Source organism: Diceros bicornis, chromosome 24 (genome assembly GCF_020826845.1).
Source record: "Diceros bicornis minor isolate mBicDic1 chromosome 24, mDicBic1.mat.cur, whole genome shotgun sequence".
NCBI lineage: Eukaryota > Metazoa > Chordata > Mammalia > Perissodactyla > Rhinocerotidae > Diceros > Diceros bicornis.
In genome coordinates this window covers 37421523-37447536 of record NC_080763.1, presented here as the reverse complement: position 1 = coordinate 37447536, position 26014 = coordinate 37421523, and the positions used below count along the sequence as shown (strand labels likewise).

At 35.8% G+C, this 26014-nt stretch overlaps 1 protein-coding gene across 2 annotated transcripts in view; it reads left to right on the top strand.

Moving 5' to 3' along the window:
- The window catches only part of PPP4R3A (protein phosphatase 4 regulatory subunit 3A), a 38284-nt gene extending 12881 nt beyond the window's left edge, over positions 1-25403 (top strand). Inside the window, exons 3-15 of one of the 2 annotated variants that reach the window (XM_058567561.1) lie at positions 1389-1487; positions 5692-6309; positions 10348-10425; positions 10509-10625; positions 11053-11169; positions 13342-13473; positions 13575-13677; positions 14870-15028; positions 20272-20441; positions 21310-21452; positions 22361-22551; positions 22991-23217; positions 24358-25403. In XM_058567561.1, the coding sequence (XP_058423544.1) occupies positions 1389-1487; positions 5692-6309; positions 10348-10425; positions 10509-10625; positions 11053-11169; positions 13342-13473; positions 13575-13677; positions 14870-15028; positions 20272-20441; positions 21310-21452; positions 22361-22551; positions 22991-23217; positions 24358-24468 (2265 nt within the window). In that variant the 3' untranslated portion in view covers positions 24469-25403. Of the gene's footprint in view, positions 1-1388; positions 1488-5691; positions 6310-10347; positions 10426-10508; positions 10626-11052; positions 11209-13341; positions 13474-13574; positions 13678-14869; positions 15029-20271; positions 20442-21309; positions 21453-22360; positions 22552-22990; positions 23218-24357 lie in introns of both variants that reach the window. The other variant, XM_058567560.1, reaches the window with a different exon arrangement.
- Positions 25404-26014: the final 611 nt, after the last annotated feature.

The following is a 26014-nucleotide window of genomic DNA, read 5'->3' as shown; positions in this document are numbered from 1 at the left end:
GAAAATAGTCAAAGGGGATCTTTAGGCTCTTCTTTAAAATTCTGAATATGAATTGTGGTTTATCCTATTAGTAATGCTGTACAGCCTAATCAAATAATCCTTTATTTACTTCTGGCTGGCATCATTTTAGTTCAGTGAGAGACTACTGGTCTCATGATTGAAAGTTATATAATTGACTGACTAGAGTTAACATGCATTTTAGCAGACAAATTTTTAAACATGGTATCCATTTGTGTACAATAAGAGGCGTCCTTGGTAGTGAAGAGTATTAGAAACTGCTGCAGTAAAAACAAAGATCCTTTAAAGTACCTTAAAGATAATCTAGTCATGTTTCCTCCTCAATACGGGAACCTTTTCATCCTGATAGATGCTCAGCCAGCCTTACTTATTAGTCTGGTTGAGTTATTTTTTCTTTATATTGCACTCAAATCCGTCTAACTCTAATTCTTCTCTTTGGACCAGCTTGAAAAAATGCTACATGATGGCCGTCATGTTAGGCCTCTTTTTTAACAACTCTCTCTAGTGCCATTCAACATTTCATATGTAAGATGATTCACAGACCTCTCTCTGAGAGGGCCCTTTTTTGAAATGGTTGATTTGAAAGTTTGGAAAGACACCTTAGATCTTAGAAATATTTTTATTATACCATGTGTATTGTAGAATACAGACTATTTGTACTACGGGGAATATAAAATGGACTCAGTATTGTAAAGTGTAGTGTCTTGCTGAGATTACATCTTAATTAAAGCTGTTGAACTGTTTATTAAATTTACTATCATTAAAAAAAGTAAAAATTTGAACAGGAGTAAAATGATGGTAGTTGGTAGAAGTGTCTTGCTTCTTGAACCATAGCACTTGGTGAAAGTTAAAAAACCTCTGTCCAGATAAATGCTCACATATTACAAATTTAGCCAGTAATTTCAAGGGCTTCATAGGCCTCATGCACCCCAGGTAAGGAACACCTGATGTTGACAGTAGAGGGAATGAGCTATGTTTATTAATCCCATCCTCCTAACATGCCCTGGTTGTTGAATGCTCAGACTTCCTCTTTGGAGGACTTCCTCTTTGGGTATTTTGACTAGAGTATAAAATGTAACTTAATATGCAAGCATAGGATTGATATAATGTTTAGTACATTTAGATTGCTCATTTTTTAGTGCTTTTTATATATTGGTTAAACTTCTGAAGGAAAACATCGTTTTCATTTTATAGATTGGATAAAGTGAAGTGTAAAAAGGCATTGGTAATTACCAATATCAATGTTGCAAAAAGTAAAAATGAGTACTGTTCTCAACTCCTTGTTGCTTTGTTTATTTGCCTTATATTTTGACGTAGTTTGTGATAATGTATGTTAATCATTCAGACTTTTTTTCTCTCTCTCTCGCAAGGACACTTTGATTGTGTGGTCTGAAGCGGAAAATTATGACTTGGCCCTTAGCTTTCAAGAAAAAGCTGGATGTGATGAAATTTGGGAGAAAATATGTCAGGTAACTTGAAGAATTAGGAAATCAACATGCTCTTTTTAAGTATTTCCTTTTTTGCTATGCTTTCAGCTAATGCCCAAGATTTTAAATAAATAGACAAGCATTTCATGTAGATTTCTTAAATTCACTGCTGTCTGTGACTTATCTTGACTTATAGGAAAGTACAGTTTACTAACACCAAACTATACAGCCCAGACCTTTGCTGAACTCCAGAGTTATATGTCCAGCTGCCTTTTAGTGCTCCTCCATGAGTGCTTACTAGCATCTCAAATTTAATAGTCCAAAACCAAACATCATCTCAACCTGGATCTGCTCATTCTCCCATCTCCCTCATCTCAGTAAATGCCATCCAGTTGCTGAAACTAGAAACCTGTGGGTCGTGTTTATCCTTCCTTCATCCCTTACATCCCATTCAGTCCCTCAATTATAATAAACTGTAAATCCATTCACTTATCTTCATTTTCACTGCTATCACAGTTTACTAAGCCACCATCATTTCTTGCCTGGTTTACTGCTTTCATCTTGACGGGTCTTCCCAAATCCATACCGCAGCTAATCTTTTTTAAAATGCAACTCTGATCATATCACTCTGTTCAGTATCTTCTTGTGGCTTTTGACTTTCTCTTCAACCTCATCTTGCATGTTCTCAGTTGATTCTGAAATTTCCTAGTGACTCTAGTACCTCAGTCTAGTGACATAATCTCCACAGTCTTTTGTGAATGTGCATTTTTTTATGCACTCCAGTGGCTAAAGCCTCTTGTTGTGGACTCATTTAGACCACTGCATCCTAAGGACAGTTTCTCTGGCTCCACAATTATTTTAGCTGGAGAATAATCTCAGCAGATTGCTTAATTCATTGGTTCTTAAAGTGTGGGCCTCAGACCAGCAGCAGGAACATGACCTGGGAACTGACAGAAGTGCAAATTCTGAGATTCCCCATCCCAGATCTACTGAATCTGAAACTCTGTGAGTAATTATATTTTAACGAGCCCTCTAGGTCAGATTTTTCTGTGTAAAGGGCAAGATAGTAAATATTTTAGCCTTTGTGGGCCATCGATTTTAATAGCCATTCAACTCTGCTGTTGTAGTGTGAAAGCCATAGATATAACATGTAAACAAATGGGCGTGGTTCTTTTCCAGTACAATTTCATTTACAAAAACAGGTAGTGGGCTGGGTTTGACTGTAGTTTGTCAGCCCCTGCTTTAGGGGGTAAACATTAAAATACTGTCATGCCTTGCTTGAGGCAATTCTGATGCACCCTGAAGTTTGAGTCACTGCCTTAATGAAACTACAGTGTCCTTGAGGCACAGTTTTTCGTTAACTTGTAGGATCTGTTTTTGCTGTGTATTCTACTCAGCTGTTTTTCATAAATTAACCTGCCTATTAAGCTGTCCCTTCTCTTGAACATGTGAAAGACTAACATTTATATCTGAACGCCTTCTTTTTTTTTTTTTTTTTTGTGAGGAGATCAGCCCTGTGCTAACATCCGCCAATCCTCCTCTTTTTTTGCTGAGGAAGACGGCCCTGGGCTAACATCTGTGCCCATCTTCCTCCATTTTATATGGGACGCCGCCACAGCATGGCTTGCCAAGCAGTGCGTCGGTGCGCACCCGGGATCCGAACCAGTGAACCCCGGGCCGCCGCAGCGGAGCGCGCGCACTTAACCACTTGCGCCACCGGGCCGCAAACGCCTTCTTTCTTCATACTTTTTCTTTGCTTTCTGTCTCATACAATTGTTTTTACAGCATATTCCTCTAGATTTTGTCGTGTGGAGTTCTCCCATAGAAAGAGAAATGATGGGCCAGCCCGTGGCTTGGCGGTTAAGTGCGCGCGCTCTGCTGCTGGCGTCCCGGGTTTGGATCCCGGGCGCGCACCGAGGCACTGCTTCTCCCGCCATGCTGAGGCCGTGTCCCACATACAGCAACTAGAAGGATGTGCAGCTATGACATACAACTATCTACTGGGGCTTTGGGGGGAAAAAAATAAATAAATAAAATCTTTAAAAAAAAAAAAAGAGAAATGAGATTAATGAGCCTGGAATATGCTAAAAGTAACCATTATTCAGACAAATCTTGTTCTCTTTCACCTCTCTGAGTTGAACACTCTCACCCTGGCCACAATCTTCCATTAGGCCAATATTTAACTCAGGCCTGGACTCACTCTGTTACTGTCATGTCTAGCTCTCCTTTAATATTGTCAGATCTTTACTGTAGTTTTTGTTAGTCTATAATACCATAAATTTTTCAGTCATCTTCACTTGGGACATAGAGAGTAATACTTGTATGCTTTCTCTACAGTAACTTTCCTAGGACTCATGCTATTTTATGTTCTTTTCTGATCTTCCCCTCCAACTTTTACATAGTTTATGTTCAAGATGTCGTTTCTTATTCAATTTCTAGATCCTGGCTTATTCTAGGGAATTTATTGCATTTTGCTATTTCTTGAACACTACTCACCATTTTTTTGATCGAGAAACAGCTAAAAATGTCCCCCTTTTCTAGTACCCTCTTTGATAGCAGTTGTTATGTCTGGGTGAATCTCTTTTTCCTTTTTATATCTTTCATGGCCTTCACATTCTCAGACTGACTTGTAAGATTTATCCTTTCTCTTAAGCAAAGCTCTCTCTTCCTTAGTCTACCTTTCTTGCTTTCGTTTTCATTCTTCCATTGCTTCTGTTCTGAAAGTGAGACTAAAACATTTGTCAAATCATTACAATTCCACCTTGATTCGCTGAACAGATCAGATTCCAAGAGTATCCTAAACACAGGCCTTTTTGTTTACCTTCTTAGCCTCCATTTTTGCAAATTAACTCAAGAAGACAGCATTTTCATTATATTAGGGCTCTCGTCCCTGTTCATGTTTTTTTTAATCAAATGCTAGTTTTTTTCTATATGTAAAGCCATAGCTGGAGTGTTAGGAATCTAAAGCTATAGTGAGAGCTTATGTAATTAACAAATCCAGAACCAACTGGAGACCATACCAGGTACAAGCTGTGAATGTGCCTGGCCTCCTTTCAGTGGTGCTGCCCACTGGGTTAAGGTCAAGACGATATCACCTTGCAGCATATTTCAAGACGTGTTCCAGGCCTTCTTCCCTTCCAGTGTCCATCAACAGTATCTCTTAACCATGCTAAGCAATTTTAAGTTTCTTGGCTATTTCATATAAGGGCTAATTATTCCATCCCTTACCCTTCAACTTGGCTTTCTGAGCTGCTTTAGTGGCAGTGTCTCAAATTATAGGGCCAAGATACAAAACTTGTTTCATTTCAAAATATGTCCTTAACATTTTGTAAAAATAGTGTTTTACCTTAAAACGTATTTAATTGTGAAGACTTAAGTTATCTTTTTATAATTAGAGCCCCTACACGGACATCAATTTGGGGTTTATGACAAACTTTAGGGCTTCTGGGGGATCATGAGAGCTACAGGTTTGGGTATGTAGAAAGGAAAACTCTTCCATGGTTTGCTTACTTAACTTTTAGCAGATGTTCTTGAGGGATAGCTCTATGACATAGGTTGCAGTTACTTTTATGTGGTTTCATTTTTGTAGGGGTGCACTTATTTCCTGCCCAGTTTTTCTTAATGATATTTTTGGGCTGCCAACCAGCATTTGTAGCAGCAAATCAATGACACACTTTGGTCCAAAGCCAGTTTGTACATGCTCTTTGGCCCTTGGTTTTTAGAATTAATTGACATTAAATATTCTCCTTGTTGCTTACAATCATATATATTTTCTATGGTCACAGCATTATGATATTTGTTTGAATTTTACTTGAAGTTAAACTTTGAAGAGTTTGGTGGTGGCTATCCTGGAGCATAGTGCTAGGAATGTTTCTGAGACTTGCCATGGATATGAGATGTGAGTGGATGTTAGCATCAGGCCTCTCCAGTGTGGGTCTGCAGGGCACTTTCGTCACAGTCACAGTTTAGCCTATCCTAGAATGTCTCTATTGCTGGTAAACCTCGGACTTAGGAGGAAGGTCACTCCATCTCTGAACTTTGAACTTCTTTCCTTAAAATTGAAAGTATATGTTATTTGTAGAAATGTAACTTAGAAAAGTAGGCAATTGTGTCAGGTTTGAAGGAAGTCTTAAACTTGAAAATTATCATTATAGTTTTCTTATAACATCTCTTGTACTGATCTAAGAGTATCATTTAGATTTGCTTGATTGTATTTTGTCAGCTATCGTAAATCTTATTTAATTAGGTTCAAGGAAAGGACCCTTCGGTGGACATCACTCAGGACCTTGTAGATGAATCTGAAGAGGAGCGTTTTGATGATATGTCATCGCCAGGTTTAGAATTGCCATCTTGTGAATTAAATCGCCTTGAGGAAATTGCAGAACTTGTGGCATCATCTTTACCTTCTCCCCTGCGTCGTGAAAAACTTGCACTAGCACTGGAAAATGAGGGTTATATTAAAAAGCTCTTAGAGCTTTTTCATGTGTGTGAGGATTTGGAAAATATTGAAGGACTGCACCACTTGTATGAAATCATCAAAGGCATCTTCCTGTTGAATCGAACTGCTCTTTTTGAAGTTATGTTCTCCGAGGAATGTATAATGGACGTCATTGGATGCTTAGAATACGATCCTGCTTTATCACAACCACGAAAACACAGGGAATTTCTAACAAAAACAGCCAAGTTTAAAGAAGTAATTCCCATATCAGATCCTGAGCTGAAACAAAAAATTCATCAGACATACAGAGTACAGTATATACAAGATATGGTTCTACCTACCCCTTCAGTCTTTGAAGAAAATATGTTATCAACACTTCACTCCTTTATCTTTTTCAATAAGGTAGAAATTGTTGGTATGTTACAGGTGAGTTAGATCATTCTTTTTTTCCCCAACTTAAAAAGATACCTACTTGATTGATACCATTTAAGCTGTTAATTGACTTGAGCAGAAATAATTTTCTGTTCCTTTTAAATACCTAAATCGAGTTTTAATTTTTGTCTAAAGCTATGTGTTTTGGTGCTATTACAAGAGATTGTAATATATAATACTGTGGGACCAGAAGGTTGTGTTTGGGTTAGGGAAGGTAAATGTGATTAAAAAAAAAAAATGTCTAGCTTGGAGAAATTATAGGGGAATGATCTTAATGAAATGATTGAATGTAGAATTTTAGGGATAGTAATCTATCAGTTATGCCATAGAATATATTGGAAGAGGAAAGAAAAACAAGGAAGCCAAGAAATATGTCATTAAATATAGAATATAAATCTTAGAATTTATAGAACTTGCAGGTAATAATATATTAAAGGCCCAGTTTTAGGGTCAAAGGAATATAGCACATATTGGCAAATTATAGCTGCATGTCTCCCTACCAAAAGGCATGCTTTTGTAATGGATGAGAATATGGGTAAGTTAGATGTGAATGTGAGTTTTAGCTCCACCTGTCACTTAATAGCTATGTGACTTGGACAACTTTCTTAACCTTTCTTAAAGCTTCAGTTTCCTGATCTGAAGGATTGTGATGTTAGTAACTACTCTATAAGGTCAACTTAAGATTAAATAAGATGATTCATGTGAAGCATTGGACATGATGCAAAACTATTGCACATTTATTTTTGAGTGTCTTACTAATTGCTTATTAAACTGCAGATTTTCTTTTTACAGTATGGCCAGTCTCTCAGGTCTGGTGTTTTAGGGTGCTTGCATCAGAATTGCGTAGGGTGCAGTGTCCTGGATTCTGCACAAAACACAGAATCAAAATCTCTGTGAGATGGATTGTAATCTGCATGTGTAACACCATCGAAGACAGAGAACCTCTCAGTAGATGATCCCATAGTACGTGCATTAGTCTTTTCTAACTGGAATAGAAGTTTGCGTAGTGCAAAGATTTGTGAGTTGCACACCTTCCGTGTTTTTGTTTCTTTGATGCCCATGATATTGAAAGAGTAACAGATATGTAATATGACTTGAAAGATATTCTTCTAAGACGTTACCTCAAATCTACAAATAAAATAACTAGTTGAAACCTGGATTTGTTAAAGAAAGAAAGGAGGCGAAGAAAAGTAAGAGCTTCACATGTTACAAATAAAGCATTAAGTTTAATTTTCATGTCTGTTCTTTTTTAGAAAATTGCTGTATTTTCAGTGTCCTTGCCTTTGTCACCTTAAAAAAAAAAGTATGGATTCAAATGGAAAAGTCAGTTTTACCAAAACTGCCTTCCTGGAGCTAGTAATAATTCCAGTTCATGTTGACTACTTTGACATGTTTTCTGTTCATTTAAGACAGACATGTAAACAGATAATATAGGCAGTACAATCTGCTAACTACAATAGTAATCCTCTATACAGTGTATTGTGATTGATAACAGAGAAGGATTCTAGTACCAATTTCCACTTTTCTTTGATAAGGAACTAGTTTTTGCCACTTACCTAGTAGAGCCTCTGTTCCGGTCCAATTTTGATTCTTGTTTTCCTTGGATAGTCCTGAGTGCTACTGGTCCTTTTCTTTAGCGCCACATGGTTCTCATTTTATTATGCAGGGATTTGTCACGTCTGTGTTTTCTTGGTCTTCATACCTGTAAAATGCCACTTTTACTCACTAAGTACAAATAATTTCAAGTTGTTAAGTCTTTGCTTCCCTACGATATGCTCTGTAAGATGTTGGCTGCCAGTGCTGTAGTTCTGTTTCTCATGATGCTGGGCACTTATATCCAAAGTGCTGCTGTGAAGGAAGAATTTTACAAATTTTTTGAGAAGCAGTGATTGAGGTATAATTTAAAGCAGGTTCTTACCCACTTTGTGTACACAATCATACCCCTTACCGCTGACTGCTCTCCGTGTAATACTGTTAAACATTCTTACTCTCTACTTCTGTATCTCCCAACGCAGCAGTTCAGAGAATCTTTTTTAATCATTTGATTTCCAGTTGGTGGAATATATTATCTGGGAGGCATCTTAAAATAGGATGCCATTTGAGGTATGGCCTATTTGTACATTTTAGAAAAAGTAAAGATGGGAATAACAAAACTAATTTAGTATCACAGGAAATGTTTCTCGAGCACCTACAACAGTGAATATGGAGTTTATAGTGTAGTAGGAGATTACATACACATACATAACATATGTATATATATTTAGACTTGGGCATTTCTGTAGAGCTGAAGTAGTGTTGAATTTACTTCTAGCTGAGATCATATAGAATTAAAATATAACAGAATCTTAATTAAAAATCATGATGCAAAGGGGCCGGCTGGCTCCATGGTGTAGTGGTTAAGTTCGGCGCATTCTACTTCAGCAGCCCAGGTTCACAGGTTCAGATCCCCGGCATGGACCTACACCACTCGTCAGCCACACTGTGGTGGTGACCCACATATAAAGTAGAGGAATGTTGGCGTGGATGTTAGCTCAGGGCTAATCTTAGGAAAAAAAAAAAAAATAGTGATGAGAAAAACTGAACAGGCAGTCAGGCTCTACCACCTGCTGTGAGTGGGCTTTGGGTAAATTTCTTAATCTGCCTCAATTATAAAATAAGAAGGTAAGATAAGATAACATCTGAAGTTCTTTCCAAGTTCTGTACTCTGGCTTATTTATCCAGATTAATAACCTAATGAGAGTGTCTTTTGAATCCTTTTCAGAATAATTTAATGTGTATTAAATAGTTGTGTGTGTATATGGATATTTTCAAATGTTTCTTTAAAAGCTCTGAATTTAGCTTTTAAAATAACTGAATCAGGGGCCGGCCCGGTGGCGCAAGCAGTTACGTGCTCGCGCTCTGCTGCAGTGGCCCAGGGTTCGCTGGTTTGGATCCCGGGCTCGCAAGGACGCACCCCTTCTCTGGCCATGCTGAGGCTGTGTCCCACATACAGCAACTAGAAGGATGTGCAACTATCACATACAACTATCTACTGGGGCTTTGGGGGAAAAAAAAGGAGGAGGATTGGCAACAGATGTTAGCTCAGGGCTGATCTTCCTCACCAAAAAAAATAATAATAAAGTAGAGGAAGATGGGCACGGATGTTAGCCCAGGGCCAGTCTTCCTCAGCAAAAAATAGGAGGATTGTCATTGGATGTTAGCTCAGGGCTTGTCTTCCTCACAAATAAATAAATAAATAAAAATTAAAATAAATAAATAACTGAATCATTTTCTGTGTCTTTAAAACATGAAGGAAGCTTTATCTTCATTTGAGAGCTTGTAGAACCTTTTGAAGTTTTGAAGTTATAAAACTTCTAAAGTTAAGGTTATGAAACCCTATGAAAACGAGGTCTTCAAACTATGTCGCATACCTGTTTTTGTAAAGAAAGTTTGAATTGAACACTCATTCATTTATATATTGTCTATGGTTGCTTCCATAACAACAGAGTTAAGTAGTTGTGGTAGAGACCATATGGCCTACAGAGCCTTTACAACGTGGCCTTTAAAAAGGCTTAGGAAATGGAGCCTTGCCAAATATAAAGAATAATCTTTCTATATAAATCCTCAACTTATCCTTTAATCGTTTGGTTTTTCCTTCTCTTTTGAAAAACAGCTTTGTCAGGGCCGGCCTGGTGGCATAGTGGTTTAAGTTCGTGCACTCTGCTTCGGCAGCCCGGGGTTCACGGGTTCAGATCCTGGGCACAGACCTACACACCGCTCATCAACCTATCCTGTGGCAGCGTCCCATATACAAAATAGAGGAAGATCTGCACAGATGTTAGCTCAGGGATAATCTTCCTCAAGCAAGAAGAGGAAGATTAACAACCCATGTTAACTCAGGCTGAATCTTCCTCACCAAAAAAAAAAAAAAAGCATTGCCAATACCATCTTTCCTTTTTCCAGTTATTACAATTTATATCTTTTATTATAGCATCTTGAAGTTATATTTTATTATATTCTTACCAGTAGCATAATTATCCTTTCATTTCACAGGAAGATGAAAAATTTCTGACAGATTTGTTTGCACAACTAACAGATGAAGCAACAGATGAGGAAAAAAGACAGGAATTGGTAAGAAATTTGATATCAGGAAGGGCATGAAGCTAAAACAACAGACCTTTTCTATATTTATTTATCCTTTTTCCTAATTTCAGGTTAACTTTTTAAAAGAATTTTGTGCGTTTTCCCAAACGCTACAACCTCAAAACAGAGATGCTTTTTTCAAGACTTTGTCAAACATGGGCATATTACCAGCTTTAGAAGTCATCCTTGTAAGTTTGTTTCTCCTTATACTTAACTGCTATTATATTTCTAATCCACAAAGGTAATATATTTTTTATGTAACGGAAGAATTTTATTATAGCCAACATTTAATATTAGCTGTGTATTACATAAAGTCAGAAAGCTATAGAATTCTAGTATTAGAGAGACCTTACATGGTACTGAAAGAATACTTAGGAATTTTCCATATATTTAACTTGGCAGCCTATTAGTTGAAATGTTCAAGTAGAAAAGTAAACAGGAATAAAAGAAAGTATAACGTTAACCATAGAACAAGAGGTTTACATGCAGCAGAATTTCTTTGACCTCTCTTTTTTATTGTAGTGTTTTTTAATAATTTGTTAGGTTTTGGATTTATATAGCCATAAGTTTCATATTTTTATAATTATAGGAGAAATAAGTGCTTTTTATCTGTAGGGCATGGATGATACACAGGTGCGAAGTGCTGCTACTGATATATTCTCATACTTGGTTGAATATAATCCATCCATGGTACGAGAGTTTGTCATGCAGGAGGCACAACAGAATGATGATGTAAGTAAGAAGTTAACAGAGCAAAAAATAACCAACAAGGTAAATATTATTTGCACTAACAGTAAGTATTTATACATGGGGAGCTATATCTATTATTATTCATTTTTTAAGATGTAAATAGTTGATGTTTGGGAAACGTGTAGCCATAATATCAAATGGCTTATTCTTCCCCTAAATTGGCTCCTGTCTCAGTTTATAAATTGTGTCTTACGGCAGTTATTTGTTAATGCTCAACTTAAATTTCTTGATAAATTTTTGGGTTCAAGTTTTTTAATTCTAAAGTTAACTTACTGTGTTGTCTTATTTAAATCATTTAATCAATAAATTCTTCTATATGTGGAATTATGAGTAACTTCCCTAGGAAAACACTGACTTGGTGAGGGATAGATTTTCAAAATCATCAAGAATGAAGAAATGAAGCACAGTCCTTTGGAAAGTATTTAGGGTGCTTTGTTTACTGCCTAACCATAGGGAACAAGCTGTTGTCTTGTTCTCACACACACCCACACCGATCAGTTTTAAAGTAAATAAGAGAATATATCCTGGTAATGTGAAGGGCGCTTCCAGAGTATATGATACATGGCATACGTGGCAGCCCTAAATGTGTGCGCTCTGTTTTATTTTCAGATAATTAAGCCAATGATTCTGATTTTTTTCCTCCTTCCCCCATAAAATCTTGGAAGTAACTTTTTACTTAAGAATAAACCAGGATATTCTGCCCTCAGCTCCTTCTTAAGGGACGAAGGAAAAAGACATCCTTTTAGGCTGGAATTCTGCATAGATTTTTTTTCTATCATATTTTTACAAAATGAGAAGGCAGACTTTTACTTTTTTTAAAGATCCTAATTAATGTGTTGTGATGTCAAAATGAAGTGGAATGCCTAGTAACTTCTATATTTAAGGTTTTGGTGGGGGGTTTAAATTGTAGTGTCAGGGTAGGTGCAGGGATGTACCAGGTTTGAACTGTTGAATATTATGCTATGGTTTTCTTTTATAAAATAGTCCTCTCTTGAAAACCAAAATATCTGTATTATTAAAAATAAAGGTTGGGGCCGGCCCGGTGGCGCAAGCGGTTAAGTGCGCGCGCTCCGCTGCGGCGGCCTGAGGTTCGCTGGTTCGGATCCCGGGCGCGCACCGACGCACTGCTTGGCAAGCCATGCTGTGGCGGCGTCCCATATAAAGTGGAGGAAGATGGGCACAGATGTTAGCCCAGGGCCGTCTTCCTCAGCAAAAAAAAAAAAAAAAAAAGGAGGATTGGCGGATGTTAGCACAGGGCTGATCTCCTCACAAAAAAATAAATAAATAAATAAATAAAAAATGTTATTCTTGTTGACTCTGTAACCCACTAGTTGAACATACATTGATGAACTTCACTCACATGCAGTAGGCCCCCTGATTCCCGATCTTGATCATCATTTCCATATACCAGCTGCATTTTCTCTTTGTCCATCCTACCATTGCATATATATAGGCAAGAGCAGGGATTTTCTCACCAAATCCCTCTCAATTTTTATTTACGCATTTGGCCAGGAACTCCAGTCATAGTAGAGCCTCAGGAAAACTAGCAGTCAACTTTCTATGACATTTGGAATCTGTATAACGCATTTGTTCTCCTGTGTGCTCTCTAAATACCATAATCTCCCCTTCTCCAGTTTCAGACATTCAGATACCAACTAATTTTTTCTTAAATTTATTTAAAATGGAAACTTTATATCAATTCCATAAATGGAAAACAGATACAGATATCATTTGCCATAAATAGAAGGAATCTATAAAATGCAGTGAAAGTAAAACTGTTATAAATTCTAGCTAAATATTTTTACTATTAAAGCTATAAACCTAAGGCTCATTAGCCTCCTTTTTCATTATCAAGAGGTGTAAAGATCTATAGCACCAAACTCAAAATTTTGTTTTAATCAGAGGGATTTAAAAATAATTGAAAAAGAAAGAAACTTTCTTTTCTTTTCAGTACTATTTAGTATAATGTGCCTGTACCACACTCTAGGGGAAACACGGCCATATATTCTATTAAAGAAGTTAATCATTTCATTTTGTTTGCGGTTAACAAGATAGCTAGAACTAGGTATAATGCTGTAGTATATGTCATAGTATGTGTTTTTTCTATTCTCTCCTGTAATAAGTGATCCTTATTCTGTGTATTTTCCTCACCAGGATATTTTGCTCATCAACCTCATTATAGAACATATGATTTGTGATACAGACCCTGAACTTGGAGGAGCAGTCCAACTTATGGGCCTGCTTCGAACCTTAGTTGACCCAGAGAACATGTTAGCTACTGCCAATGTAAGCCATGGGTGTTTTTCTCTTTTCCATACTAGTATATTATTTATTGCTGGTAGGAACCAGTGCAGTTAAAGTTCATGGAAGTGTTTTTGATCCCTTAGAAAACAGAAAAGACTGAATTTCTGGGTTTCTTCTATAAGCACTGTATGCATGTCCTTACTGCTCCCTTATTGGCAAATACAACAGAAGACAAACCTAGCAAAGGTAAGATAATGGAGGTTGGTAGTTAAGTTCTTTGTTCTCAAATTCTGAAACTCGAAGTTGGTGTTAACATAAAAGTTTAATAATATATTTTCAAAAGAGGTGTTCAAGTGCCATAATTAGATAATAGAAACATAAAAGAAGATATGAGATCATTATTTGTTTCAGCATTTTAAAACAATTTTTGTTAATGCAATATTTGTATTTAGTTTGTAATTATATAAGTGAAATAAATGGAAGCTATGAAAAAATTTAAATTATTTGTATTCCAGATGTGTAGATAGAGCAAAGCTTGTGCTCAATATAAAGCTGTTTTTATTTGCATTGAGGATTATTCCTGTTAGAATTATTTATTTCTTCATTTTATTCCTTTGGCCTTGTGCATACGTGTGTGTTTAATTTAGAAAGTAGTTTTAGGGTCTTCATTGGGAAATCCCTTATTGAAGCTTTGAGAATAAATACATTATTTTGTCATGAATTATCAATATAGTATATTTAATTTACAATACCACTTAGAAAATAAATGTTAAATTTACCTTTTTTGGTGACTCTGGGATCAAATCCTGGAAACATGCGAATCATTTTTCCTATCTACTAAAGTTTGAGGGTTCTTGAGAACCCATTGTATGGAAGGCACTATGCTGTATATAATCTTTAGGGGCTAAGTGGGGAAAACGAAAAGAGTTAAAAACTTTCAGAGGCTTGCTGCCTGGTGAGGGAGATAAGCCAATAATTATAATTCAGTGTAGACTTATTATGTATAGTAAAGGAGGCACAAAACACACCAGAATCATAGGAGCAGAGAGTAATTCCACCAAAGAACAGATGGTGCCTGGTAGGACCTCCTATGCTGTGTGTACAAGTGTTGAGGACTGTGTTAAGACATGGTGGAGCATTCTTGCACTTGGGATTAAAGCAGACCTAATAGATTTGTATCCCATCTCTGCCTTACTACCTTTTCAGACTTGGGTCTTCTGAAACCACTTGCTCAGAGTCGTTTAAATTAAATAAGAAAAAGTGTCAGGCACAGTTCTTGGCACACGGTAGGCATTCAATGAACGGTAGTTCCCTTTTCCTTAACTTTAAAATATTTGGGTTAATAGAAGGGATTTTACTTGATTAGAATTTGGATTCTTACATTTGGGGAGGAAAAGAATGTTAGCCATTAAGTATAATTGTGTTTTGTTTATTTTAGATGATTTTCAGACTGCCCAGTTGTTGGCACTTGTTTTGGAATTGTTAACATTTTGTGTGGAACACCATACCTACCACATAAAGAACTACATTATTAATAAGGACATCCTCCGGAGAGTGCTAGTTCTTATGGCTTCAAAGCATGCTTTCTTGGCATTATGTAAGTGTTGCTTCTGGGAGAATTATTTATTATCTATATATTATGTTGTTGGTATCTTGAGGTCCTACTGCTTGAGAAGAAAAGATCACTGATTTCAGGTCAGGAGACCTAGGTTCTAATACTAAAAACTACAGTAATTATGTAGATTGGCACATTTTGAGCAGGTGATTTTCCTGACTCTCTTCCTTCTCATTAATATACAGCAAAGGGGTTTGAGTGTATCTACAAAATATATTAAAGTATATTTCATTATTAAAATGGCATCTTAGATCATTTTACCTGTTATCTATTTTTTTTTACTTAGTGCAGCGTTATTAATTACAAATAAGGCATTCTTATGAGACTAGAGTCTCACGCTAAATTATAAAGAACATTTTAGTAATTTGGAAAACTTATAGCTTTCCAAATAGCACAAATAGCACTGAGTTCCCAAAACACATTCTTTTTAAGTTACAGAATGCCTAGCACAAATGTCTGCAGATGGTCCATTCATTAATTCCACAAATATTTTTTTCCCAGCTTTATTGAGATATTTGACATACAACATTGTGTTAACCTCAGATATTTTAGAGCAGGGCTGGTAGATTACAGCTGTCACCAAATCCAGCCCATGGTCTGTTTTTGTATAACTTACAAGCTGAAAAATGGCTTTTATGTTTTTGAATGGTGGTTTAAAAAAAACAAAGCTACACAGATCACACATGGCCCACAAAGCCTAGAATATTATTGTGTAGACCTTTATGGGAAAAGTGTGTCAACTTTTTTAGAGCAACAGATAGTCTTTTAACAAAGTTGTTCTCAGTTATACATGTTTTCAAAAATTGACTTTAACCATATTCTTCAGACCCTCGTTTGTTGAAGTAAAACATGTTTCTGAATTGGAAATAAGTTAATTCAGAATATTGATCATGTAGCAGCCAGCCTTTGGTAAGTCAGCAGACCAATTTTAGGGGTACCCTTAGAGGCTCAATAAGAGATGTCTGCTGGTAACTATCTTTTGCCTTCTATAGGTAAGTTTGGTTGTTTTACTGTTATTTAAAAGCATCATAATCATCTACTAATTAGAGGCAGAACATACACATCCATTTTTGTTTTTTTTTTTTTTTTACTTCATTTAAACTTTTTTGCATAATTGATTTTTTAAAATATACTTAAAATATAAAAACATTGTGTATAAGGATGTGTCTTGATTTATTCTGTCAACATTTTATCTTTAAAACAGTATTAGAAATAAGTTTCTTTCTTTAAAAAATCATTAAACTTTCTATCAGTTGTTCATTAAACTTTTCTGTCAGTTGTTACCGTTGACTTAGTTTTTCAGGCTAGTGTACACACTGCAGTATATACTGAGAAGACACGTGGTCAGAGTATATTTTCATTTTCCAATTTTGAGATATTTAGTACAGTTACTTTCTGCTGATCATCCAGAACCTTAGTAATTTTTTTCAGCCAAAAGTAATGGGTAGCATCTCTGGCATTAACCTAGACTGCTAAGGACCACAAAAAATAAATTCATTATTTCAGTTCTACCTTACTGTTGCATATGCTTATAAGCAAATACAAAAGAAGGACTTTCAAACTCATATTCAGTTTCCTTATATACCTATCACAGCAAAAGGGAGAGCCCCAAGACCAAGTTGAGAGGGAATTCATAAGAAATGCTTCTTTGAAGTGTTATTTCACGTCAACACAGAAGGTTTGTTTAAGTGTGGGAAAGGGAGTATGAGCAGATGAGACAGAGTGGAAAAACTGAATAAATGAATATGTTAATCAGTTTTATTTCAATAAATTTATTCAACACCTACTACCACATTGATTCTAAGATATGCATTTATCATCTCTCAAATCAAGGTGAGTCTCATAGTTGATGGCATGTCATTATGATTAATAGCTCTTTTTGTTTTCTTAGTAGTAGAAAAGATACAATAAAGTTTTTTGCCATCAGTGGCATCTTAGATTTGATGAAGTACGATATATACCTGGTACTAGGAAATGATAAGGATTAAGACCTGGACTCAGCTGTCAAGGAGATCAGAGTTCATTAGGAGGAGATAGTCTGTAAGAATCAGAACACAACATCATAAGCACTATATTGAGGTATGTTTGGAAGTATAGTGGCAAGAATTTATTTTACATGAATGAGGCAGACGAGGAAAATTTCACAAAAAAGGTAAATTGAGTTGTGTCTTGGTCACAGGAGAGTGTGACATTCTTGGTTGGATACACAAGATGTGCAAATGTGAAAAAGTGTGGTGTGTTAGTGGTTTGGTATGGATAGAACACGTGAGTTCTCTAGTGGGAGAGTGGCAGGAAAGGCAAGGCCTTTTCTTCAGTTCATCAACTCATTATTTTGGTTGCAGTATTGCAAAGAAAATTTCTCATAACAATGAAAACTATGAATAGACTCATTACAAGTTAATATAAGTTTATGTTGTAGGAAATTAAGCATGCTAGCAAAATCTTAGTTATGCTTTATTATTGTTAATATTTTCCAAACTAAGGTTATCATTAAACCTGACTTTTTCTCAGATGATTCTCAGTGTGGCTCTCTTCCCAGGATTGAGAATACAAGCAGCTTCTGAAAGAAGATGCCGGTCATTAGGAATGAGCTCTTTAGGATTGGCTTTACAGTGTACAGTAGGAGTTTTTAATCAAGGATTTTTAAAAGAACTAAGTATAAATTTGAGGAGATTTAAGATATTTTTGGTCTTCTGAAACAAGAGTACATTGAAGTAAAATATCAGGTATAATGTTTTTTAAGGGAGAGTGTTATAAGTAAATTTAGATGCCCACTTGTAAGGACAAAAGATAATGAGTAGTTAAATGTAAACAGTTTCGGGGCTTAAGGAACTTTCAGTTTTTTATATCTACTGCTGCTTAACCAGTATACTTTTATTATATTTAAAGACAACTAATCAAGTCTGTCTGTAGGTGAGACTAGCAGTCCTTTCAAAACTTAGTCTTTATAGGTTAGGGGTGTGTGTGTGTGTGTGTGTGTGTGTGTGTGTGTGTGTGTACCAATGTTATCAGTCTTACTTCCTTGGCCTTTTCAGGATTCTTGGATCTTACATTGTAGCCTTTTAGCTCATACTTGAACATTGTCTGGTTTGTTGTTTTTGTTTAAAATAATGGAAATCTATAAGAGGAATAAAATAAAGAAAAATTTTGTTGTAGATCCTTTTATTCAGCTATCATTAGTTACATGAGGCAAAAAGTCTCACAACTTAATACATGATATCTCATGTTGTATAAGGTAAAGACGAATTATGTTTTAGAGATGATTGAAACTAAGCACAAGAGATTCCTGGCATGTTAATGGAGGTTAGAGATGTGAGTGGACGCAGAGTGCACTTGACATTGAAAATCCTATGGTTATGCCAATTTGACCTATCCCAGAAGCTTTCTCTAATCTCCTTTGAGCAACTTGACTTCATAGAATGCACTGGTATATTTTTGAAAGCAACTTTTTATTCAACAGCAAGGAATAGTTATTTGATGCAAGTTTCTTTTTGGGGAGAGGTTTGCTTGGAAACAACACAGTTCTTGATTTAAATGAGGCCAAATGGAAACGAGCAAAACAAAAAGGCCATTAGAACCACCTTCTATCTACGTCAGCAGTTTCTGAACACAACTGCTTTTAGATAGTGGTGCCCACCTCCACACCCCAGTCTTAGTGAATTCTAGGAAGGGAGTTTCTTTTCACTTGCCTAGGAACTGCATGCGGACCCCTGGGTTCAGCTAGTGTGTGTTATGGTATGACACAAGTCTCCACAAAGCCTGCAAAGTTGGAGTAATAGCTCTTAATAGCTCTTGCCTTGATTACTAAAAGCTTAAAATCTGGCCTATTAGCATGAGCTCTAAAGTATTGATTTTTATTCTACAAGTGGAACTGCCTCACTAAGTTCCTTTGACAAGTAACGTTTAAAAAAAAAAAAACTCTAAAATCATTGTTTTGGGAAAATAAACCCTCGTTAGGCTTCGACTTATCACACAGAAAGATGCCTCTTATTGTTTCAAATGTCTTATTTCACCATGCTTATGTATTTGAAAGTATTCAGTAGTTTAAAAAATAAAATGCAATTACTCTTCTATAAACTATTTTGAACCTCCCTGCCCAGAGTGTCTCTTTAGAAAGAGACACTCTTAAATAAGATGGATTGTTAAGGCAGTTTATAATCAACTGTACCTAATTGGGCATTCACTTGTGGACCTCTTTTCTGCCAACTAAAGAAAAATTGAGCTGCTTTACTCCTCTGCCTTCCCACCCAGAAACCGTGTCAGCATGGTTGCCTGGCTACCTGCTCATGAAGGACTTGATTAATAACAAATTGGCAATTTAACGAGCCACTTCCATGATCTCCAAAGAAACCAAAATACAAACACAATATTTAATCTTGCCAACCGAAGACGATGTGACTGCATGAAGTGAGTATGCTTTTTTGAACTGTTTACAATAACTGGGGCATTAACTTACTGATAATTCCATTTAGGTGAAGAGGGCTTTGTTGAAGTCTAGCTGTCTGAGTATATTTGGATCTTGACGAATGGTGACTTAAGTAACTCCCCATACCTCAAGATGTAAATATACCTTTTAATCTGTAAGTTAAAGCCTAATTATAAAAAGGAAAACGAGGAAAAAAAATTAAAAAGCATACTCGCTGCAATAAGCACAGAGGACCACAATTTTAAAACAACATCCTCTAAATTTATTCTAAACTGTGGGAAGGCAAATTTGGGGTCATGCAGATTTTTGTGGGTTTTTAGCATTTCTACAAACACATCCACAAATAAACCAGTGTAAACCCATGAACTCTGATGCAAAAATAAGAGTGTCCAAAAATAATGAAGATCAAATTATACAGTGGATTGCCTACAGTGGTTTTTCTATTGTTTTGAAGGTGTATATAAAAGGATATGTTTAAAATTTTCTCATCTTAAGTAGTATGATAGGTTAATTCATTAGCCCTACGTTAGCTCTTATTTCAGATTTAAAGTACATTTCGGTCATTAGTAACTTATTTCTGGAATTTTCTGGCCCTCTAAGACTTGTGTTCTATGATGACATACACTACTTTTAGAATATATTTTTCTGGTAACCCTTTCTAATCCTTATCTTTAGGTTCATACTTCTGGAAGCAGTAACATATCACTGCACGAAGAATTTATATTTACAGGGCTTTTTGTTAAGTCTGAAACATGAAAGTGTGGTGTGTAATCTGAACAACAATGCCTCTGTGTTTCAGGTGCTCTTCGTTTTAAGAGAAAGATTATTGGATTAAAAGATGAATTTTACAACCGCTACATAATGAAAAGTTTTTTGTTTGAACCAGTAGTCAAAGCATTTCTCAACAATGGATCCCGCTACAATCTGATGAACTCTGCCATAATAGAGATGTTTGAGTTTATTAGAGTGGTAGGTTCTGTACTTTTTTAGTTAGAATTTTGGTTCTAATTGTTTGAGAAAATTGAATATGCATTATTGGTATTTTGGCTTACTTTGACATTAAATACTTAAGAGAAAAGTTTTAAAAGAAAACCAGTGTTACCAAAAGCTTGTGAGAGATTCAATTCAAACTAATAAAAATAAAAATAATATTCTCGGTCAGCAGCTATGAATCCTTTATAGGATAGTTTGAAAACTGATTTAACACTGTCATGGTGATCATTTTAAGAAACTAAAATTATAGTTGACGGATAAGTATTTGGATGTGTTTTGTTTTTAACTTTGAAGTTTTCTGAATTTTTCTTGACTTTCCCCATGTATTTCTAAAGAGCAATTTAATAAACTCTTTATTCTCTAATAATATAGTAGACATTGGTGTGTGTCAGAATTATCTGTGGCATGCTTTTTTTAAATTATGGTAAAATATTCATAACAAAATTTGCCACTTTAACCATTTTTAAAGTGTACAATTCATTGGCATTAAGTGCATTCACATTGTTGTAGAGCCATCACCACCATCCATCTCCAGCACTTTTCTGTAGCGTAATTTTAAAATAAGCATGCCCAGATCCCACCCAGACTTACTGAATTGAATAAGAATCATCTAGGGTGGGTACTGGGCATTTACTTTGGAAAGATCCATAGATAATTCTGAGGTACACCAAAAATTAGGGACTGAAATAGCCAATGTATATTATGCCCATTTTCATCATTTGATTATCTCTAAGATTGGATAATATTAGTAAGTTAAACTATTTTGGGCAGGTTTATGAATTAACTACAGTTAAGCCTCATATCTTGCTAAAAATATTTTTCCTATTATTTTTTTTTTCTATAGGAAGATATAAAATCATTAACTGCTCATGTAATTGAAAATTACTGGAAAGCACTGGAAGATGTAGATTATGTACAGACATTTAAAGGATTGAAACTGAGATTTGAACAACAAAGAGAAAGGCAAGATAATCCCAAACTTGACAGGTAAATTACCACCTATTTGAATCTGTTCATTCAGTGACAAGTTGTATGGGGGTGGCTCTTGTTTGCTTGTTCGGTGTTATTTGGCTTGGCAGGGGAAGGGGAAATAAGCAGGTAGTGAACAGAAGTTTGTAGTTTTCTGTAATGGTCAATGTATATGTTTCCTGAGGGTGTAGGTGGATACTAGTATGATTAGTAGACTTGCTGAGGCATGTATCAAGCTAGATAATGGAAAAGAAAAAAAAAACCAAACACTTATGTGGCAGTGAGGCTTCGTGTGTCCAAAGTAAAATCAGAATATTATCTTATTTGCTTTGGATTACTTTAAGGTCAGAAATTATTTTAAGAAATCTTGTACATTTTTCTAAACCTGAATTCTCGTACTTCTGGTTATTTTTTAAAATCCATAAATTGACTATTCCTAATGTTAACAAGTTTAATAACTGATCCATAATAGTACAATTTTGATAATAGAAAGTTTGATTCCAGTAGTTAACACTAGATATGGTGGAGTTTGTTTTTTAATTATATATTTGGTAAAATCTGGTTTTTCGTCAGCCTCTGTGTGTATAAATCTGTTTATCCCATTAATCTATTAAGACTATATCTAATTTGGAGCAATACTTGAAGACTATCTAAAGAAGTCTTTTTTTTTTTTTAATAATTTTATTTATTTATTTATTTTTCCCCCAAAGCTCCAGTAGATAGTTGTATGTCATAGTTGCACATCCTTCTAGTTGCTGTATGTGGGACGCGGCCTCAGCATGGCCGGAGAAGTGGTGCATTGGTGCGCACCTGGGATCCGAACCTGGGCCGCCAGCAGCGGAGCGCACGCACTTAACCGCTAAGCCATGGGGCCGGCCATAAAGAAGTCTTGATGAGTCTTTTTTCCCTTCCTCTCTTTCCTATAGCATGCGTTCCATTTTGAGGAATCATAGATATCGAAGAGATGCCAGAACACTAGAAGATGAAGAGGAGATGTGGTTTAACACGGATGAAGATGACATGGAAGATGGAGAAGCTGTAGTGTCTCCATCTGACAAAACTAAAAATGATGATGATATTATGGATCCAATAAGTAAATTCATGGAAAGGAAGAAATGTACGTTGAAAAGATGGGCAAGGAAAAATGAATGCTTTCTCATGCTAGGTTTATTCTTTATTTCTTGACAGAATGATTAGTATCAACTTTGTGTGTGTCATGACATAGATTTTAAAGATTCTGGTGCTTTATAGAATGTGAATTAATAGCTCTGTTGTGAAGGTATAGACTCAATTTTCTTAATTTGACTTGAGAAAGGAAGGAGAAGGAAGGGTAGGAACACTGAATATAATACTGAAAGTTTCATTCCTTCTCAGAAGTAAAATCCAGTGGATAATAGTGTTTAGTATTTTGCTAAGCTTTGTTCATAAGCTGAACTTCAGTGTTTCTCCCTAGCGAAGGAGTAAGCTAGTTAATTGTGTTTTAGTGCCACCTCATTTGGGGTGATTTTAAAAAGATGAGTATGGGTGACAACTATTGACAATATTCTCATTTTCAGTAAAAGAAAGTGAGGAAAAGGAGGTGCTTCTGAAAACGAATCTTTCTGGTCGGCAGAGCCCAAGTTTCAAGCTTTCCCTCTCTAGTGGAACAAAGACTAACCTCACCAGCCAGTCACCTGCAGCAAATCTGCCTGGGTCTCCAGGATCACCTGGATCCCCAGGATCTCCAGGCTCTCCTGGATCCGTCCCTAAAAATACATCTCAGACGGCAGCTATTACTACCAAGGTATTTTTTTTGACTCCGAGCCCACCTAATTGAAGCTTTCTCAACAGTAATTGTTGTGACTGAGACTTTCTTTGGGTTACTGTCTTTTGGAACATACATGACCTAGAGAATAATTCCACCACCACCACCTGAACAAACCTGAAGTTGAGAAATTTCTGAAAGTTTTGATGACTAATACAGAAGTCTGAATATATTTTTATTTTGGTTATTTGCATTTTAGATCCTCAGGTTCAGACTTGTATGTGTCAGAACATTTAGAGAAATTTTAAAGCTCTCAATTATTCTTTACTTTATCAACTTTCCCAGTTAATACCCAGACAAAAACAGTGGGGAAAAGAATCCTAAGTTTATTTTGCCAAGCAAGGTTTATAAAAAAGAATTAACCATCTACTATCACTAACATTTCATATAAGAAAAGAACAAAATTTTAACACCAAAATGTAAGAAAGACATAATCTCAGAATAAAAACCAATTCTTTTGGCTGTCTTATTCTGCCCTGGACTAGCAATTAACAGGCTGGTATTTGGGATGCATTGAGCTAAATCAGGAATGTAATGCCCGTCCACAGTCCCTTTTCCACTGATGTGAGCTGGAGCCCTAATAGCTGAGAAGTGAATCTGAGAAATGGTGAAATGAAGGGGCAGGATGACCTGGCAGAGCCAGGTGACTTTTTCCATGGCCATCTAAACGTGTGTTACAGTGGTTTCTGGTGAAGGAACAAGGCTATAAAGGAAGCCCAGATGAAATGATGAGAAAGGGACAGTGCAGAATCACTTTCTTAACCTCTTGTCTTTTCTGCCCTCATTTCTAGTGATCTGTTTGTCTTCTGTAGTTTTCATTTTGATACTACTTAGACTTTGTTTAAAAAATTTTTTTAATGCATGAAGTCGTAAAACATTTAAAATCCAATAATGTTTCTATCTCTTGGGTGATTTTGCTAGGATTATAAACTACTTAAAATTTTGTTTTATCATGGAAAATTTAGGAAATAAAAATAATGAATTTCAATTGTATACAATCTCATCACCTAGAAATAACCACAGTTAGTGTATGGGGGAGGGGTCTCTATCATTTATCGAGACTTACAACATGTATTTGAAAATCTAGTATTTTTTTAAATAATCCTTATTTCTGAACAGGGAGGCCTCGTGGGTCTGGTAGATTATCCTGATGATGATGAAGATGATGATGAGGATGAAGACAAAGAAGACACGCTACCACTGTCAAAGAAAGCAAAGTTTGAGTCATAATAATGGCAACTGCCTATGATCGATCAGTACTTGTTGAAACTGGTTCTCTACCCCTCCCCACTACAAAATCCACAACAAAGCAGTGGTCTCTTGTGAATGACTGACACGGATCAGCCTCACACACTTGACTTCTGCTCATCAAGTGCCAATTCAATGGAGCAGGAGGAGGGGATATTATACATTTAGGGGAAAGACTTAAGCCTTTGAGCTCTCCAGCTTGGACCACACATTGCCCTTTTCTCAGGGAAGGAAATGGAAACAAAAAGCCAACAGGGCAGGGGTTTTGTAAGTGGAACTCTGGATTTACTGGTCAGTTGCTACAATCAGAATATGCTTTCTCGGACCATGTTTGAGACTCAGAAGAATAGGCTTTTCTGCCATAATTCTTCACTAGTTAAGAATGCCAGCAGTTTCTTTGTATAAAGAGACCTGCCTTTAAAATCGTACATTCTGAACATTTTAGTCAAGCTACAACAGGTTTGGAAAACCTCTGTGGGGGAGGGGCGAATATAAAGTTTCCTCTTTTTTATCTGTTCCCTTTGCCCTTCAAACTGCAGATTTTTTTTTTAAGTGGGGATTTGTCCCTACTTGATTAAAGATTGAGTGGAATTCTAGATGTGGTCATTTGTGTCATAATTTTTTTGTTTCATTTTGTTTTTGATTTTTTTTCTCCCCTGAGTGTATGCTTAGTTGTTGAGTATATATATTTGGGACCATTAAAACTTTTTTTGATGTAATATAACCTAACGTTGTGCTGGTACCTGTTTGACCATGTGTAATTTCTGTTCTACATCACAGTTCTTAAGTTGTTTAGAGTTTTATGAAAGATGGTATAGTTTTTATTGACAAAAGCAAAGTAATCTTACAACTATGTGCATACAAAAGCAATACTATTTTGTGACTAAATATTTTATATTAAAATTTACATCAGCAACTGTCTTGAGAATTCAGGGAAATAGGGTGGAGTTTAAAATTTCAACAGTTTTGTTACACCTAAAAACGTGAAATTAGTATTCCAAAGAGATTCTGGAATTTCATATCTTGGGAAAATGACGGTACATTAAATCAAAATTGAGGATGGATGATTTAAAAATAACATATTTGACTTTTGAATAATAAAAAAAGTGAAGAGTAAGAGAAATTGTTTTAGTTGTATGTTTCTTTTTCTTTTCTTTTTTTTTAACTTCTCCCTTTGGAATACCAGTTGAAGTTGTAAGTGGTGGTTCCTAAATAAATACCTGGCCAGAGGACCATCAGATATCACCTTATTAAAACAGCATTTTTAAACAGGTTCTTTTTATTGTCTTAAGTGTGTTGAACTTGTAAGGAAATGAAAATAAGCATCTTAATTCCACACACCCTCACTTTTTTTAAGTAAAGATTTTAGAACTTACTGAAGAATGTATTTACAAATGTGAATAAAAATTCATATCCAAGAAAGGATACTATTTAAACATCAGATACTCTGAGTATCTAGCAAGCACTGTGTGCTTCTAAGCCCTCGGTAAGTTCTAACTTGTGGTACCAAAAATAAGGTTATATTGAA